This window comes from Dama dama, chromosome 24 (genome assembly GCF_033118175.1).
Source record: "Dama dama isolate Ldn47 chromosome 24, ASM3311817v1, whole genome shotgun sequence".
NCBI classification, from domain to species: Eukaryota; Metazoa; Chordata; class Mammalia; order Artiodactyla; family Cervidae; genus Dama; species Dama dama.
Genome location: NC_083704.1, coordinates 11,863,072 through 11,881,106, shown reverse-complemented (window position 1 = coordinate 11,881,106; position 18,035 = coordinate 11,863,072). Strand labels below are relative to the sequence as shown.

The 18,035-nt window shown below is 39.4% G+C and overlaps 1 protein-coding gene across 1 annotated transcript in view; it reads right to left on the bottom strand.

Moving 5' to 3' along the window:
• Positions 1–17,777, bottom strand: part of STT3B (STT3 oligosaccharyltransferase complex catalytic subunit B) — a 100,550-nt gene extending 82,773 nt beyond the window's left edge. Inside the window, exon 1 of the mRNA XM_061127665.1 lies at positions 17,210–17,777. Within this exon, the coding sequence (XP_060983648.1) occupies positions 17,210–17,511 (302 nt within the window). The 5' untranslated portion in view covers positions 17,512–17,777. The remainder of the gene's footprint in view (positions 1–17,209) is intronic.
• Positions 17,778–18,035: the final 258 nt, after the last annotated feature.

The window sequence follows — 18,035 nt, the reverse complement described above, 5'->3', positions numbered from 1 at the left end:
AAAAAAAAAAGCTACAGAGATTCTCTAATATGTAGACACTAGTACTAAATAAAATCAATACTATGGTCAAAAATGTATCAGCCTTTAACATGTTAATATGTACTGTAATAAAGAGCACAGGGTATTCAGTTTTTGCCAGATTTAAATTATAATAGGTTATTTTTTAGTTTTGAACTACAATTCCTGGGATATGTGTTCTGCACAACATTTTGGTAAGCACTCTAACAAATAATGACTTTCCCAGATGGCTCAGTGTTAAAGAACCCGACTGCCAATGAAGGAGACTTGGGTTCGATCCCTGGGAAGGGAAGATCTCCTGAGAGAGGAAATGGCAACCCCCGCCAGTATTCTTGCCTGGAGAATCCCGCGTACAGAGGAGCCTGGAAGGCTACAGTCCACAGGGTCACAAAAAGTCAGACAAGACTGAGCATGTACGCATGCTAACAAATAATTGCTATGTTCTCTTCCAGGTATGAAGTCCATTCTATATTCCAGGGGTGGGGGAAAAGTGATCCAGTATACCTAGTTTTAATTACCCCATTTTCAAAGTATCAGCAAACATACTCAAAGAGTAATGAGAGAGTAAAAGGAAAGTGATTCCATTTTCTCCTCCTTTTTGACCCACACTTCAGGCTGGAGGAAAAGATGACAGGAAACAGTGAATTATAAGAAAGCTTTGGTGTCCCCTTCACATAGCAAATTTTGTTAATTTCTATAAACTAATAACATGTACTAAACACCTCAGAGACTCAGAAAATAGCATATTTTTGGTATACTCTATTTTAAAACGTGTTTATTCTAAGAATTACAAATGTTAAGTGCATTTAGGGATTTTTAAATGAATTTTCTTTAAAAAAAAAAAAAAAATGGTACTGTTATACACTCACCTGGTGGTATCTAGTGTTAAGCTTTTTGCCACATGACCTGACAGCTATACTTTATCATGGAAACAGTATAGCAGATATGTTCTATCTCAGTTTACTTCCTGAGGAAGGGTAACTAATCTTCATATGTAGGACACTGGAAGTAGAAGAATGTGGGGCTGGGAAAAATAAAAATGAATGAGAGGCTCAGTCCTGCAATGGCTGTTATCACTGGGAAAAACTCCTAAGTCAAAGCCCAAAGATACTCTGAATTCCACTATTCGTCAAAAATTCCTCCAGTAAGTACAATTACTATTATCACCTTCGTTTCTGCCTTTGAATCTTGGACCCAAGAAATCTGAAGTGACATGAAAGTTAAGTCATGCTGCCTGAATCATTGCTTTTACACTGGAGAACTGTACTCAGGTGTCTGAATTCAACATATATTAATAGAATTGTAATGATCAGAAACTATACTTACACGAAGAACGATTTTCCTAAATTTGAGGGTTGGGAAGTGTCTACACACTTATTTCTATACACTCTGAATTTGCTCAGGCATGAGAGAAAGCTGCTTCATTTTAAAGTCTTACATTGTAGAATTCAGAATTGCTCCGTGGCATTTTCAGTTTTAAAGCAACTCAGCTGAGCTTGATGCAAGCCTACAGTGTTCTTTTTAAAGTACATACATATGGCAGATACTTGAATATCAGTTGTGAATCTCTAGGTTTACTAGAATTCTTATAAAACATTCTGACCACAACACTTATGCATCTTAATTTCCAATATGCAGTTTCTAAGTAGGGTTAGTCAAGGAAATCTCCAGTATCAGCCAATTCCTTTCCACTGTGTTCTGAGAACTTCAGCAAATCCTCAAAGTGGGAGGCTGAGAGCAGAACTAGTTTGGCTATCAAAAACACAAGTGTCTGAAATGTACTGGCAGATCCTGCTGATGATCCAACTGAAGACTTTAGAGGAAAAAAGTGAGGACAGGGGAAGGCAGGAAGACTAGAGAGAACTCCGACCTGAGTGTACTGGTTCCAGCTCTGTCACTCTGGCATCACCAAGCCTCAGTTTCCTAACAAAAACCACACTTCAACTAAAACATTGTGAAGTGAAGTGAATGAAGTGAAGTCACTCTGTCGTGTCTGACTCTTTGTAACCCCATGGACTGTAGCCTACCAGGCTCCTCTGTCCATGAGATTTTCCAGGCAAAAGTACTGGAGTGGGCTGCCATTTCCTTCTCTAGGAGAGCTTCCCGACCCAGGGATTGAACCCGGGTCTCCTGCATTGTAAGCAGACGCTTTACCGTCTGAGCCACCAGGCCAGTAACTGACCATAAATGAATAAAGAGAAACTTGAAAACTTTTCCAAGCTTCAGTCTTTTGGTGCGGGGTGGTGGCATTGGTGTAGCAGGCAGACTGATGGAAGCATGTCACTTCATAATTGTTCATGTTTACATATGCTATTCTTTATACCAAAAATATCCTGAGGCTGGCTGACTTTTAAGACCTACCTTAACATACTAAGCAGCACTGATTTTACCTGTAAAATGAACATAATAAAATATCTGTCTCATAGGACTGCTTTTAAGGACCAATAAGCCAAAATATGCAGTAAAATTTGCAACGAATTTAACCTAGACTTAGTATCAGTGCCACCACCCCCACCCCACACACACCAAAATACAGAACCACCCAGCTAAAAAAACTGACCAAAAACTTAAGTTATTTCACAGAGGAGATAAAAGTGACATACTGTGCCAGTCAGTCTCCAAAGACATCCGAAACAATTCTGTCCCTATCGGTATATGCATCTTCTCCCTTAACTCCAAGACTAGCCTGGCAACTTCCCCCCTCTCTCTCTGGAGGCTCTTTCTCAGAACCCAGCCACCATGCTGTGAGACAGTCCTTGCAGCCCACGTGAAGGAGCCAAAAAAAAAAAAAAAAAAAGACCCTGGCTGAGTGCCCAATCAAGAATCCAGATGACTCTCAGCTGTCCACATCGCAGCCATTCTAGCCCCTGCAGACTGCAGCCTGTTGACTATAATCATCCCAGCACCACAGCTGATACCATGAAGCAAAAGAACCTCCCACTCAAGACACAGATTGCAAAATAATGATATGCTGTTTTGTCACTAAGTTTAGAGTGGTGGTTTGTTTTTACAATCAAAACACATGACAAAATTCCCAGGTATACACTCTAGCAAACATGTACACATATACATCAGAAAATAGTTTTTAATGTTTATAGTAGAATTACTCATAAAAAACTAGGAAACTCAAATGTTCAACTAAATAAATATATATAAATCCAAGTCAGAGACCCTTTATATAGGATAATATTTTTTAAAGCTCCAAACAAAGCAAAATTAGCAATATACTGTCTAGAAATATATACATGAGCTTTTTTTTTTTTTCTCAGTATTTCAAAGGAAATGTTAAACAGAACTCAGGATAGTGGTTTCCTAGTGCGAAAAGGAAAACAAGGAGGCTAGGCTACAGAAGGAACACAGATAATGTGAAATTGGTAATGTTCCAGTTCTCTAGTTGTGTAGGAGTTTCACAGGTGTTTATCATGTTCCTAACTATATATATGGGTGTATACATTCTTTTATACTCAAATTGCATTCTCAATATAGTTTGATTTATAAAAATTTTATTTAGAACATAAGGCAATTCACAACCAACAATTATGAGCTCCAACACTAATTACACAAACGCTTATTAAAAATCTAAAACAATTCTTATTTCAGAAGGAAAATCTTTTTTGTTGCTTTAAATTGTTTATATCAGACACTTCATTTAAATGCAGCAAATTATTTTACAACCAAAGTAAGTATCTTAAACATGAGAAAAGATCTCCCTTTCTAAGTAAGTGACTAACTCATTTTTAACCATCTTCAAAAAAAACCTCTCATATTTAAAAAGATTTTAGTCACTCCTCAAGCTCATTCTTCTACTTTGAACAAATGACTAGACTTGACAGTTTTAAGATTACAGTTCATCTGCTTCACATTGTTTCATTATCCTGTTCCTTCAAATGCCAGAAAGCTGCTTGGTATATTAAAACAAAACTCTTTTTTAGCTAACTAGAATAAAAATGTTATTAGGACTAAAATTAAACTTCCATGAAGCAAGTTCATTAAATTTTTAAAGAACATATTCAATGTCTTAATTGTCAATATATTCAACAAACCTTACTCACTATAACAGATTTTTTTTAAAGGCACCCTGATGGATGAAGGTTAAAAAAAAAAATCAGTTTTAAGCAAAAATGTCACTACAGCATATCAGGTTTAGGACTCACAGGAATGTTGTTATTATTATATGAATAATAGTATAATTAAAGAGCAGATCAATCATTTTGTTAGAGTCCAACACACAGTAAAAGAAGATAAAGAGTTTATATCTTGGTTTACTTTACTCTGAAGATCTACAATATTCAATGATTTTCCCAGTGATTAGACACAGACAAAACTATTTCCACTGTGGAAACTTTAAAGGAGACAAACAACTTATTTCATCCCTAATGAGTATTTTTATTTAGTATCCTTTAACCTTTTATAGTAAAGCTTAAAAATTGGATCAGACAGAGCTGGAATGCTTCCTAAAGTGTTGCTTAATTTCCATATTAATTACCTGTTACCATAAAGCTAAGTCAAGAACAGAGAAACCAAAGGGATCATTAATCTAACCACATACAAACTCATTATTTTTATGAATTTAGTATATTCTATTTTTTTGAATTTAGTATATTCTAACTAGTACCTGTGTATATAATGATCATTCCTATTCTTCCACATCAAGATATTATTTCTCAAGTTCAAACAAAATGTAGGCTTGTGAATTTTCCTTCTATAGCTGATATCTTTTTTCGTTTATCATCTCAAAAGCCCATAGCACTGAAACTTTATCATTCATATGATTTTTAGATATTAACTTACCTGTCTTTTCTTATTCAATGTTCATTAACTAGTGAGTTAAAACATGAGAGAAAACTTTTACTTAAGAGTTGCTGGTATTTACTCATGTAACTAAAATCTCCCTCCCTTAAAATTATTCCTAAGGTATCCATCCATCCAACTAGCCATCTCTCAATTGCTGATGGCAATTCCTGATGCTCAGGTAGATTACTTCTACAAACATTATCAACTACTTTCTTCAACTCTTTCTTAACACTAAAATGACATCTTTATTGAGAGCAAGATCTTGATGTTCACTAAGAACAGTTTACCACAGCATTCCAGTGTGTGTGACGGGGGCGTTTTCCCACACCATCAAGAAATTTTCCAACACCAGCTGCATGTCCTACAACTCAACTGACATTATCTACCTGGAGACAGCACCAGATCCCACAGGTGAAGGGCTCACACCTGCAAGACTGAGCACCTCATCAACTTCAGATGCCAATCACAAGTCCAGGTGTCACCTGTGCTGCTAACCGACCATCTACAGGTGAGAGGTCCAAAGACCCCTTGAGCTGGATTAATAAACTAGCTCACAGAACTCAAGTATCTCATTAAGTAGATCACTGGTTTAATATAAAAGGAGAGAACTCAGGAACGGCCAGATGGAAGAGATGGTGTGCCAGATGGGGCACGGAGCTTCCAGGCTCTCTCCAAACCCATCACTCAATCTCCACAAGGTCCTAGAAGTTCTCCAAATTCTGACTGTTTGGTTTTTATGGAGACTGTTACATAGAACGACTGATTCAATTATTGGCCACTGGTGATTCTCCAGTGATTAGATCACTCCAGCTCCTCTCCTTTCCCTGGAGGTCAGGGGGTGGAACTGAATGTCAGACACACTGGCAACCATCTCCCATCCTCAGGTGAGCCAGGGGCTTTCCAAACTTCACTCATTAACATACAAATGACATATTCAAAGTTCTCAACATTTAGGAAACTCCAAGGGGATTTAAGGCTTCCGAGGTGGCACAGTGGTAAAGAATCTGGTTGCCAATGCAGGAGACAAGGGTTCAGTCCCTGGGTTGGGAAGATTCCTTGGAGGAGGAAATGGCAACCCACTTCAGTATTCTTGCCTGGAAAATTCCATGAGCAGAGGAGCATGGCAGGCTACAGCCCACAGGGTTGCAAAGAATCAGACATGACTGAGTACACACAGAAGAGGATTTAGACCAAATATGACTTTTTATAAAGCACTTTATCCCAACTACACATGATTTTCCTGACAGCACAGTCAAAGCCAAAGTTTATCAAAGTATTACACAATAAGCACTTCTTGTTCCATCACTGTCATGACCAAAACAAAATGTGGTTATCATTATTGAACATTCGCTACGCTCCCAATGTAGATATTCTAGGAAAATGAAGTTCTTAAGGATCTTCCTTTGTCTTTGTATAGTAATAATAAATTATAAATTATTATTATTCATTAGAGGGGGAAATGAGCACCACAACACCACAACAATATCTCAATAATAATTTAGGCAAAGAAGAAATAACTTAAGTCTCCTTAAGTGTTTTTACATTACAGGTGTTAAAATCTTCTTCAAAATGGTTCTGGTCTATTTAGTTAAATGAACAGTCATAAACAAAATTTAAATGAAGTAAGTCTGCTTTATACTGGGATTAATAAGCTTGTACCTAAATCTCACATAAAACAGATAAACTATATTGGATTGTTATTTCTGAAAGAAGTATGCTGGGCATTTCCTAATAGTTAATACATTTTCTTTAGAAAAACAGCCCTACTTCCCTGAAGAATTCACAGGAGAAACACTGAAGGTGTTAAAATAGCTTAAATCATTAAGTTGAACCATTATACAAATAGAGCCTAATTCAAAGTTTCTCTCTGGCATGCATTACATGGGATTTGGAGAAGAAAGGATAATAAATACATCTTCTTTATGAATACTGGCTAGCTCAATTTGAAGTTTGAAGAAAGACAGTCAGATTTATATTCTCCTTCAACTAATAATGAATTAACTATACAGTTTTTTTTTGTTCACAAAAGAAACCAACTGTCACCCATTCAAGTAGCATGGGTTCCATACTAATGCTAGGCTCCATACACAGCGGAAAAATACCACTAAATTTGATCAAAATCATCCTGACTAATAAACAGAAATGCCTTAGAAGCATTCGTGTTTATTGCTTCACTTAAGAACTGCTAATTAGAAGCTCATAATCTGGAATAACATTTCCAATAGTATCTTTAAATCACTTCCTAATACATGACAAATTCTCACACCCCAATAAATACTAAGTTCCTACATAAAGATCAACAACCTCTTCTTTACCTTTCTCTGAAAAAAATTTTTTATCCCCTCAAGGTGCTTTTGAAAGGATTCTACTATCACCCCTCTCATATTCTTCCTGAAGACCAAAATAACTACTAAATCAATAAAAGAAAAAAAGATATTGAAACTAGCTGGGACCTGGGACCATTTCCTACAGCACTTGTACATGGACAAACATCTCCCTGAGCAACAGAATACAAAGAAACTATAAGGGACTAAAAATAACTCTGTGCATGTGCAGGTTGGGGCAAATTATGAAAAACACCATACAAAAAGGCCAAAAAACCACTACTTCTGAGGTGCCAGAACCAAAAGCAAGTTGCACATTATCCCTGCACACAGCATCAATGGGTTGGAAGGCCACCTAAGCCACCCAACTGACCCGACCCTCCAATCCTACCATCACCCCTAAGGGACCAGCTCACCCCTCTGCAGGGTGCAAGCGAGGGACCCGGTTCCTTATGTCTGTTCCCTCCTGCTGCAGGAGTCCTTTTATCAGTATCTATTGATTAAAGAGGCCTTTTATCAATTTCTATTGACTGACGAACCCAGAGTGAAAGTCACTCAGTCGTGTCCGACTCTTTGCAACCCCATGGACTATACAGTCCATGGAATTCTCCAGGACAGAATACTGGAGGGGGTAGCCTTTCCCTTCTTCAGGTGATCTTTCCAACCCAGGGATTGAACCTGGGTCTCCCTCACTGCAGATTCTTTACCAGCTGAGACACAAGGGAAGCCCGAAGAACCCAGCTGGGTAACAATATGGGAAAAGAATAAAAGTGGTGGCCATGGAAGACTGGAAGAAAGCAACATGAAAACAACACTCAGAGAAAAGAAAGCTATTCAAGAGCCCATAATATCTACACAAAATCACAAACAACCTGGAGTCAACAATCCTCTACAAAAATATTAATACATTAAACAGTCCAGTCTTAGGGTTTTCCTAAATTCCTGTAGTTCAGATTCTCTTTCAACATTCTCTTTCAAGAACTATAGCAACTTTTCCTTATGTAAATTTTAGTGTATATACTTTAAAATGAACAACAGTTGGCAAAAGCTACAGTTTAAAAAGCCAATAATTTCGCATTTATCTGATTATCATTTGTCTCCTGAAAGTGATGTCTCCTCCCCCAACCCTCTTCTTTGTAGTCTTACTGTCTGAAAAGATTAAATCTCTCCATACCTTTAAAAAAACTTGTCTTACAGATACTTCTGATGCAAAAGAGCAGGCAACCTCCTCAGGTGGTTGAAAAGTATGGTTAATCAAATTATTGTCAAACCTTATTTCCAACATACTCTCAACACCCTTCAAGCACTGAAGATTAATCTTACAATGATGAACAACAACAAAAAAAGCAAGACACAAAAGCCACAAGTTCATTTTTCTAAAGTTCTAAGATAGGCAAAACTATATTATTTAGGAATGCACTCAGAATTATACCACCTAGGAGAAAAAGCAGAATGTAATTACTATCACGTGTGCGGTGGGGAGGGGGATGGATTGAGAAAGCACACAACAAGAATTCTGAGGTGGCAGCAATTTTTTTTTCCTAAAAAAATATTTATTCGGCTGCACTGGGTCTTAGTTGCAGCACAAGGGATCTAGTTTCCTGACAAGGGATCAAACCCGTGCCCCCTGCATTACAAGCTCTGTGTCTTAGGCAGTGGACCACCAGGGGATGTCCCAGTGGTGGCAATTCTTTTGATGATGGAGGTGATAGTCACATTGGTGTTTATTTCATAATCAGTCATCACACTGTACATTAGGTTTCTATACTTTTCAGAATGTGTTTCACCATAAGAGAAAAATTTTTTAAAGACTGAAGCTGAATATCTTCTGACAGAATGTTTCTTTTGTTTACGTAAATATTTAAGACATTTTCAGAATATCTCAAAAACTGAAAGAATGCCACCTTCCAGTAATTCTGTACTCCATTATTTTTTCTATGAATTACACAGGTAAGATGGTCTAATAACTAGTTTAATAATAAAAACTACTTAAACAAGTTGCATTCTACTTAACAGGAGTTACTGGTGTTTTAAGAATAAGTGCGAATTGTTAAGAGAGTAGATCTAAAAAGTTCTCATCACAGTAAAAATGTGGGGAGGGTAACTATATAAGGTGATTGACAGATGTTAACTAGAGTTCCCCTGGTGATCATTTCAAAATGTATACAAATATTAAATCATATGTTGTATATCTGAAACTAATGTTATATGTCCATTTTACTTCAATTAAAAAAACTAAAAAGGCATGATAGTCACAAGTGAGTTTTCCAGGTTTTGGCGAGCAGCACATTTAAGGTATGCATATACTGGCATTTTAGAAATCAATTATAAATTACTATATTTTAATTTTTAAAATAGTATGAAAAACAGTATATGCTATAATATTATCTATCCATCTATCTAAAAAAACAATCCAATGATTTAAATTTAAAAACCAAATTCAGTCCAAGTCATCTGTAGGTTGGAGAGACTGTGAGATATCACTAAAGAACATCCACAGTATGAAGAAAAATCTTTAACTACTTGAGAATAGCTAATGAACCTGCAAGGCATGAAAAAGAAATTAAAAGGAAATTCCAAAAGAAACATTACCAATTTGGTTATCAGCAAATCGCTAGTACTTCACTAACAGAAACATAGAATTTCTTGATGTTTTTCTGCGGTTAATATTTCCCTTGAGATAAGAATAAAGAAAAAATCAAAAATAGAAGTTTGAAAAGTTAAACTATGGAAACTAGTAACTTACAGAAATTACAGATAACTGATGCAGTTTTGAAAATCACTAGTTCTAAAAGAGTCAAACTTCACACAAAAGCCATTTCCATAGCTAAACTTGAACTGCGAACATCTCCCAGACTGTCGATTTAAGTGAAGGTAGACACTAACTTCCCCTCATCTTTTGAAGTAACAATCTCCGAACAACTTCTCAAAACACTTTCTCTAATGCAAACACAAATGCAAAGAAAATACAAAAGAATTTGGCCAACCCACAACTATACTACCTTAGAAAGAGTACTCCAGTCCTCTGGCAGTCAGGATCTTTGTCCTGAAAACAAGACAAGCTGACCAACATTAACTCTTTAAAAAGTCCTTTAGACTATAGAATTCCAAGAGCAGAGAGTCAGGCACTACTTAGCCACTGAACAGTAACGACCATAATTCCCTTAACTGGAATGGCTTAATACTTCCAACTTCATTTCTCTTAACTTTTTATAGACAAATCTAAATGAAAACATTCAGTTGGATTCAATCATTTTTCCCTCTCATTCAGCAATTCCCTTAAAAGCCCCTCTCTGAAAATTGCCTAGTCATTCGGGTATAACAACCTTAAGCCACCATCAACTCTTCTCTCTTCCCTACATCAAAACAAATGAAGTAATTAGCCATCATCCAACTAGTGAGTGTGTAGTTAGCTAGAACAGGAACTGTGTGTGCCCAGGCATTTTGATAGGCCAATGTGTTAAGACTTAATCAGGGTGGCTGATTAAAAAACATAAATTAAATGGAGGACGCTGTCATTTAATCCTGCCTTGGAGGCAAAAGATGTACTAAAAAGGACAGATTTTGGAGAACAGGCAGACCTGTATTATTCAATCTTTGAGAGTAATATTGCATTGAAATATCTTTTATCTACTGAAATAAAAGATGTTACCTTATCTCTTCAATTCTAAGATCTAAAATCAAGTTATAAGACCATGTAAAAACTAAGCATTTATCACTTTTTAGAACATACATTCAAGTTACCCTGCAATATTAAGTTCCAAAGAAAGAAAAGTCACAGATGACATGGTCAGCTTTTCCTAGAAATCTGCTTTTCTAAAAATAGTACAAACTTGAACAACATAAAGATATTTACCAACTTAAATACAGGTTATATTTCAAAATATGTTAAATGTCTTTCATTTAAAACTATGAAAGTCATTTTCCAAAGAAATAAGGCTCATTGAAAACCATGAAAGTCCTTTTCCAAAGAAATAAGGCTCCAAACAGTAGTTTGGTTTCCTGGCAAGTCTACAAACGCCAGTTAACCTACATTTACCTAAGATATGAGAGCCTTGAGTAGATGCTCCTATTTCTTCCAGCCCTGACCCTCCCCTAACAGATTTTTCTTTTAATCTTATAGTATTGCCTGGTAGCTCAGCTGGTGAAAAATCCACCTGCAATGCAGGACACCCTGGTTCCACCGCTGGGTCTCCCTGGGTCGGGAAGATCCCCTGGAGAAGGGATAGGCTACCCACTCCAGTATTCTTGGGCTTCCCTGGTGGCTCAGACGGTAAAGAATCCACCTGCAATGCAGGAGGACCTGGGTTTGATCCCTAGGTTGGGAAGATCCCCTGGAGGAGGGCATGGCAGTCCACTCCAGTATTCTCGACTGAAGAATCCCCATAGACAGAGAAGCCTGGTGGGGTCCATGGGGTCGCAAAGAGTCGGACCCAACTGAGCGACTAAGCACACACATTCTGTCAATTTTTAATTCCTGGAAAAGTAAGGCCATAGAAACCCTCTCAGAAAAAGAGCAAGAGGTTTTTTTTTTAAAAAAAAAAAAAAAAAAAAAAAAGCCACCAGAATAAAGATTAAGCAAATGAAGGAGTAAAGCAGGTTAACCATTTAGATATTTTTCCCTTTCAAAAGTATTAATTTTGCCCATGTGTTACAACTGTGGGTTCTACATTGTTTGAAAATGTTTTCTTCTCAATTTATTGCAGGGACTGAGAGAAGCCACCTTTGCAATCACACATAATACTCAATTACACATTCCATGTGAATAAAACATGGCCCAAAAAAAAAAGAGCATGAATAAGACTCATCAGAAGGACTCCTTGGTGGTCCAGTGGTTAAGAAGCCACCAATCAATGCAGGGGACAGGCGTTCAATCTCTGGTCCAGGAAGATTCCATGGGCCAAGAAGCAACTAAGCCCATGTACAACTACCGAGTGCTTGCGCTCTAGAGGCTGTGCTCTACAAGTCACCACAATGAGAAGCCCACGCAGCACAACTAGAGAAAGTTTGTGCACAGCAATGGAGCACAGCCAAAACGCTAAAAAAAAAAAAAAAAACAAAACCTCCTAATAAGCACAGGCTCACCAACAAAAGGTTTCTAATAATTCAAATGAGTTTAGGAGTTCCACAAAAACTAAATCTTATAAAACCAACATCAATACCTTCAGAATTTCTCCTGAGACATAGGATTCAACTTTGGAGAAGGGAATGGCAACCCACTCCAGTACTCTTGCCTGGAGAATCCCATGGACGGAGAAGCCTGGTAGGCTACAGTCCACGGGTTCGCAAAGAGTAGGACACAACTGAGCAACTTCACTTTCTTTTCACTTTCAAGTTTTAACAGACTTGGGCTAAAAGCACTCACTTATAATGTACTCAGGTGAGTTACTAACCAAAACCCAGAATGACTGAATCTGATTCTAACCTGCAGTTCAATTTGAAGATGACATATAAATGGTATTTATGCTCATTATATTCAAGTATTATAGAAAATAAATGCTACCCAGAGATAAGAGCTCCTCTTTATCACAGAGTTGAGGAACAAAGATAACATTCTTCACATTACAGTGTACTATTAGTATCCTACAAGCAGGATTTAAAAGCAGTAATGGACAGATAGAAAGACATGATAAAGCAAATTAAGTAAATACTAACTGGCAAGGGAAATGGCAACCCACTCCAGTATTCTTGCCTGGAAAATCCCACAGAGAGGAGCCTGGTGGGCTACAGTCCACAGGGTCACAAGAGAGTCAGACACGACTTAGCAACTAAACAACAAAGTGCAGAATCTACATGTTCAGTATGAGTGCTCACTGTAAAAATCTTTCAACTTTTCTGTATGCTTGAAAATTTTCATAATATAACAATCAAGCAATATACCGAGCTGCTGAACTGTACAGTGCTTTATAATTCAGGTTAACTGCAGTACTGTCTTCCCCTAATAGCATTTAGTTTTCAAAGTAAACAAAATGAGGGAAAAAAATGTTTCAGTCACTTGAGAATATTAATCATTCCATTATTTCTGAGAGCATGCATACACTGATTCATAAGAAGATACTACGATGAAGACAACTTTCTCATACTGCACAAAGCACCCAAAACTTATTGAAAGCATAAAAATCAGAGAAGACAAAGCATGGACAGGCTAGCAAGTCTGCCCATATTCATAATAGCTGGGTCAGAAACTAGAATGCAATTCCTTAATCTAAGTTTTTCAGACCAACATTGTGCAAACTGCTTATGGCAGTAAGGGGTGTGCAGTCTTGTTCAAGTTGGCCCTCAGTACATGAATCAAGGCAGAAAAAAGTTCCAGAGTGGTTGCTGACAGAGCCTAACTTCCCCAGCACCTATGAGACGCCTCAGGAAACCTGTGATTACTACCTACAGGAGCCATCACACTCAGCCAGTGGGAGCAGGTCCAATCGCCTCATCCAACCCAGGAGCTCCACACACTTCCTGCGCCTCCTCCCTAAGTGTTCTTACAAGTGGAAAGATCTCCAGAGCTCAAGGCTTGAAAAGTTTTAAATTACAATGAAATCAGTGACAGTATACCTGTTCTGAAGGGCCTCTGGATTGCTGTTGCTAATGATTCCGTAAAGAGACTTAAGACTTTGTGACATTTCTGTTCTAAAATTGGTTTTGTTACCCATTTTGTCATCTTCAGAACTGAGGTCAATAGCCTCTTTTTGTCATCTGTCAAGTAAAAAAAAACATGGAGACCTCAAAGTACAGGAAGTAGTCCCCAACTTATAAACAGCCTACGTTCCAAAGGTTTATCACTCCTCTGAAAACGTTTGTACAAATTAACCTATTTATACCAAAGTTTCGATGAGAAATTGCCTCCCAAGTTTCCACTCCATAAACTGCAGCTTTCTGCCCTGCCACCCTTTTACAGTTAACTGCAGTCAAAACTCAGGCTGAGAGAATTCTCCTTCCAGGGCTCCAGGGAGAACCCCTTTTCCAACCTTGCAGGCAGGGGAAAAGAGCACTGCATCTGTGGGAAAAGCTACCACAATTTAACAAGATAATGGTTATGGGAAAAGCATTTGGTTAATATAAAAGTATTAACAGCTACAACAAAAATAAGTAGAAACTACATTCTGTGCCAAATAAAAAGATAAAATAAGGTGTTGTTAAACAAGTTGGTCAACCAAATGTTTGCCAAGTACAAACAACAAATTCTCAAACTGTGTCCTCATGTATGATCAACTCAACTGATAAGGGGGAAAATTACTAAAGTGAAACAGTGAACAGAACCCAAAAGGCAGTGAAGTTCTAAAAAAGTGTGGTGTACTTCAAAATTCAATAAATATTAATGAACATCACATACCACCCCTTCTAACAACTGGTAAGATTTATAAAATAACTTGAGTGACAAACTTTTTAAAAAACAAGATAACTTTGTGACAATGAGTCACCCTTGGCAGCTAACTACAGTCTTACACAATGTAAGTACCACTGTTAAAATTTATAGAAATAACTTAAAATCAAACAGAGGAAGTAAACTTTTCACTAAAAAGACCTCAGAAGTGAAGCCAGTGTACAGAGACATGAAAAAAAAAGGATCAGGGAAGGTCAGAGAAAAATTGGTTTGTGGGTACAGAACCTGAGAGGAACATTCAAATATTATTAAAGGTTCATGTCACTACTACATGTTAAAACAGTAATCTGAGAGACTCCCAAGACAGTATAATACTTGAGTGTTTGTAGAATCAAAGTGCTGGTACTATTAGTAGCTTTGAAGAAAAACTACTTTTAAAATCTAAATTTTTCAATAAGAATGGATTTTAAGAATAAGATACCTGAATTCTTTGAAAGACATGACAGGAAAAACGTAAGTGAGCAAACAAGGAATTTTTTTTTTTTTTTTGACTGAATTTTTTTTTTTCCTCTTATTAAGTCATCTGAATTATATTTAAGATTTATACTGGCAAATCTCTATTCACAATAAAAGATAGGGAAAATTCCTTCAATATAAAAGGCTATTTATTACTAGTCAGAATTATCAAACATTATGAACATAAATGTTTAACCAAGAATATAATAAAACGTAAACATTAAAACTATCAGGAAGCCGAACACCTACATCAAATAGATCTTTAAGACTTCTGAGGCTTATATATCTTTAAAGTATATGAATCAAAGTCAAATGTTCTATATTCTACTAAAGGATGCTTCTGAAATGTGTCTTATACACAGAAAAAGGGATTTTTGTGTGAGTAAAAAAGGATTTTATTCTCCAAAAACCCTTGGAGTATATTTTCAAAATTAGGGAAGAAATCAACTTTTAATTTTTTGCCATATTAAAAAAAAAGTATCTGTGAAGCAATCCAGTAAGACTTTTCATGACTATAGTATTCAATTTTAGTAGAAACTCTTTGGCTGGCTTGATGCACAGGTCTAACCTTCTTTCAAAATAAGGAAAAATACCAATCGTCTCATTATGCAGCTGTTAATTTCTCTGCAATCTTTAAGTCTCAACGTTACTAATAAAAATTCTGCTTTTAAAAATTATACTCTCTGAAAACAGACTTCACAATTTTTGTTACCCGAAACGTTTGGTCAACCATGCACTTCTGCTCTTGTAATCTGAAAAAACAGAACTTTCTCTTTTCACATTGTTCAGCAACATATTAGCAGTTTTCATTTTCTGGTTCCAATTTCATTTTTATCTCACTTGCTTATGTGTTTAAAAGCTAGGACTAAGAATACTCTGGTTCAGAAGGCTTCACAGGAATTTATTTTCTTCTGTGATTCCAAATAACACAAAAGCTATTTTAAAAAAGAAAAAAACCTCTAAAATGCTTTTGAAAACGTTTCATGGAAGCATGTCACAGCTGTTAATTGTCTATGTAAATTGAATTCTGCAGGAGTGGACCCCTCTGGTGTTCAACAGATGATGCACTACCAATTTTTCTGTGACAGAACTTCAATTGGTATTTTAACATCACTCCCCCAAATATTTATTAGTCATATATTTAGTAACTCTCAAGAAGATTTTCTCTCTCTTTAATCCCAGAGATAAATACCAGTTTAGTCGGGTCTGATTATAAGGAAGTAAGATTAACTCAACGGTGATGGGTCAAAATGAATTAAGCTGGTTGAAAGGCATAGACTAAGACTAAAATAAAACCCACAAGAAACTTAACCCAGGCTGGGCAAGTTGCAAAAAAAATTAAAGCACTCTTCCTATCTAAATAATTCACAGACCAATGAATTAAATTATATAAATTAGCCAATGCTCTTAATGGGGTAATTTCCTAAAACCTGAGGTCAGTCCCTGATGCCATGTGCAACTTCAGTATTAAAATCCAGGGCTCCATCCACTATGCTACTGTTTGTTCTCTAATCCACAAACCTTCCTACAGAGACCAATAAAGGAATTAACGTAACGCTTTCGGATATCGTACATAACGTACTGAGGGTGACAGTTTGGTTTAGAGTCATAAGCCAAGGTAACTGTGGACCGGTGAGGTGCGGAATGCACTTAAGGGCGGTGAAAAAAAAAAAAGCCACTCTTGACAATATCTCACGTTAAATAAATTAGCGTCCCTAGCTTTCAGATCACTTTCAGGGATATTATTTCCTTTCCTCCAACACCTCGCTCCCTCGCTTTTTCCCTTTCCGTCTGAGAGCCCAGAGAGACCACGTAAGAGCGTGCAACTGCGAGTCTGAGCAGAGGAGGCTCCGGCACATCGGGACTCACCTCCAACTGCAACGGGGCACCCCCCTGGGCGATCCCACCCCAGCCAACCGAAAAGGCGCCCGAGAAACTGAACACCCCGGGCAGTGGGGAGGCGGGGAGTCCGCCGTCCGGCACCCCGCGAGGCGGGTCGGGCTCCGGTGGCTGAGCCGGCCGCGAAGAGCCACGTTCGCCCTCCCGGGAGTCGGCAGGCTCGCCCGGCCCGGGTCAAGGTCCCGCTCGGGCCCCGACGCCCCGCCTCGAGCCGCGCGGGGAAACTTCGCCCGCAGGCGGGGGCGCGCCCGAGCTCGGGACCCACGGCCGGTCCGGGCAGAGCGGGCGGTGGGGGGTGGGGGGGAGCGGCGGCGGGGGAGGGGCGGCGGGCACTCACCACGGGTCGAACTCGTGGATGATGCTTTCGAAGCGGATGACCGCGAAGAGGCGCGAGCTGAAGCCGGCGAGCCAGGCCAGGAAGAGGATGGTGAAGGAAAGCAGAGACTGCCAGCCGGCCGGCTGCGACAGCCCCCCGGACAGCCCCGCGGGGGCCGGCTTAGGCGCCGCGCCGCCCGCCGCCTTGTGCGCACACTGGGCCCCGGGCCCGTGCCGGCTGTTCCCCAGGGCCATGAGGCCGCTCCACGGGGACGAGTTGAGGGACGACTTGTGCTTGCTCTCCGGGGCCGAGGGCTCCGCCATGTTGTGCCCCGGCGGCGGGTCTCGCTCCGCGCCGCCGCCGCCGCCTGGTGCGAGGGGTGCTGGGCGGGGACCCAGAGGAGGAGGAGGAGGAGGAGGAAGAAAGAGAGGGAGGAGGGAAGAGCGCGGCGCGCGCCCGCCCTCAGCGCCGCGAGGCCAGGGAACTGGGGGTGGAGGCGGCGGCGGCGGGGAGTCTCCGCCTCAGCAGCGGCCGCGACCGCCGCTCTCTCAACTCGGATGGCCCTTGCGCCCCTCTAGCCATCCGTCTTCTCAGTGCAGCTGCGGCAACGGCGAAAGCTGACGGGACGAGGGCGCCAGAGAAAGAGCAGGAGCAGTCGGAGGCGGCTCCACCGCTCCGAGCGGCAATGACATTCCCCTCACAACCGCCGCCCGCCGCGCCGTGAGGAACAGGAGGAGGAGCCCCCGGGCGTCCGGGCGGAGCTCAGGCTACCTCTGACTCCGCCCCCAACCCAACAGGAACTGGCCCCTCCGCCTGTCACAATGCGACAGGTCCGTGAGGGGGCGGG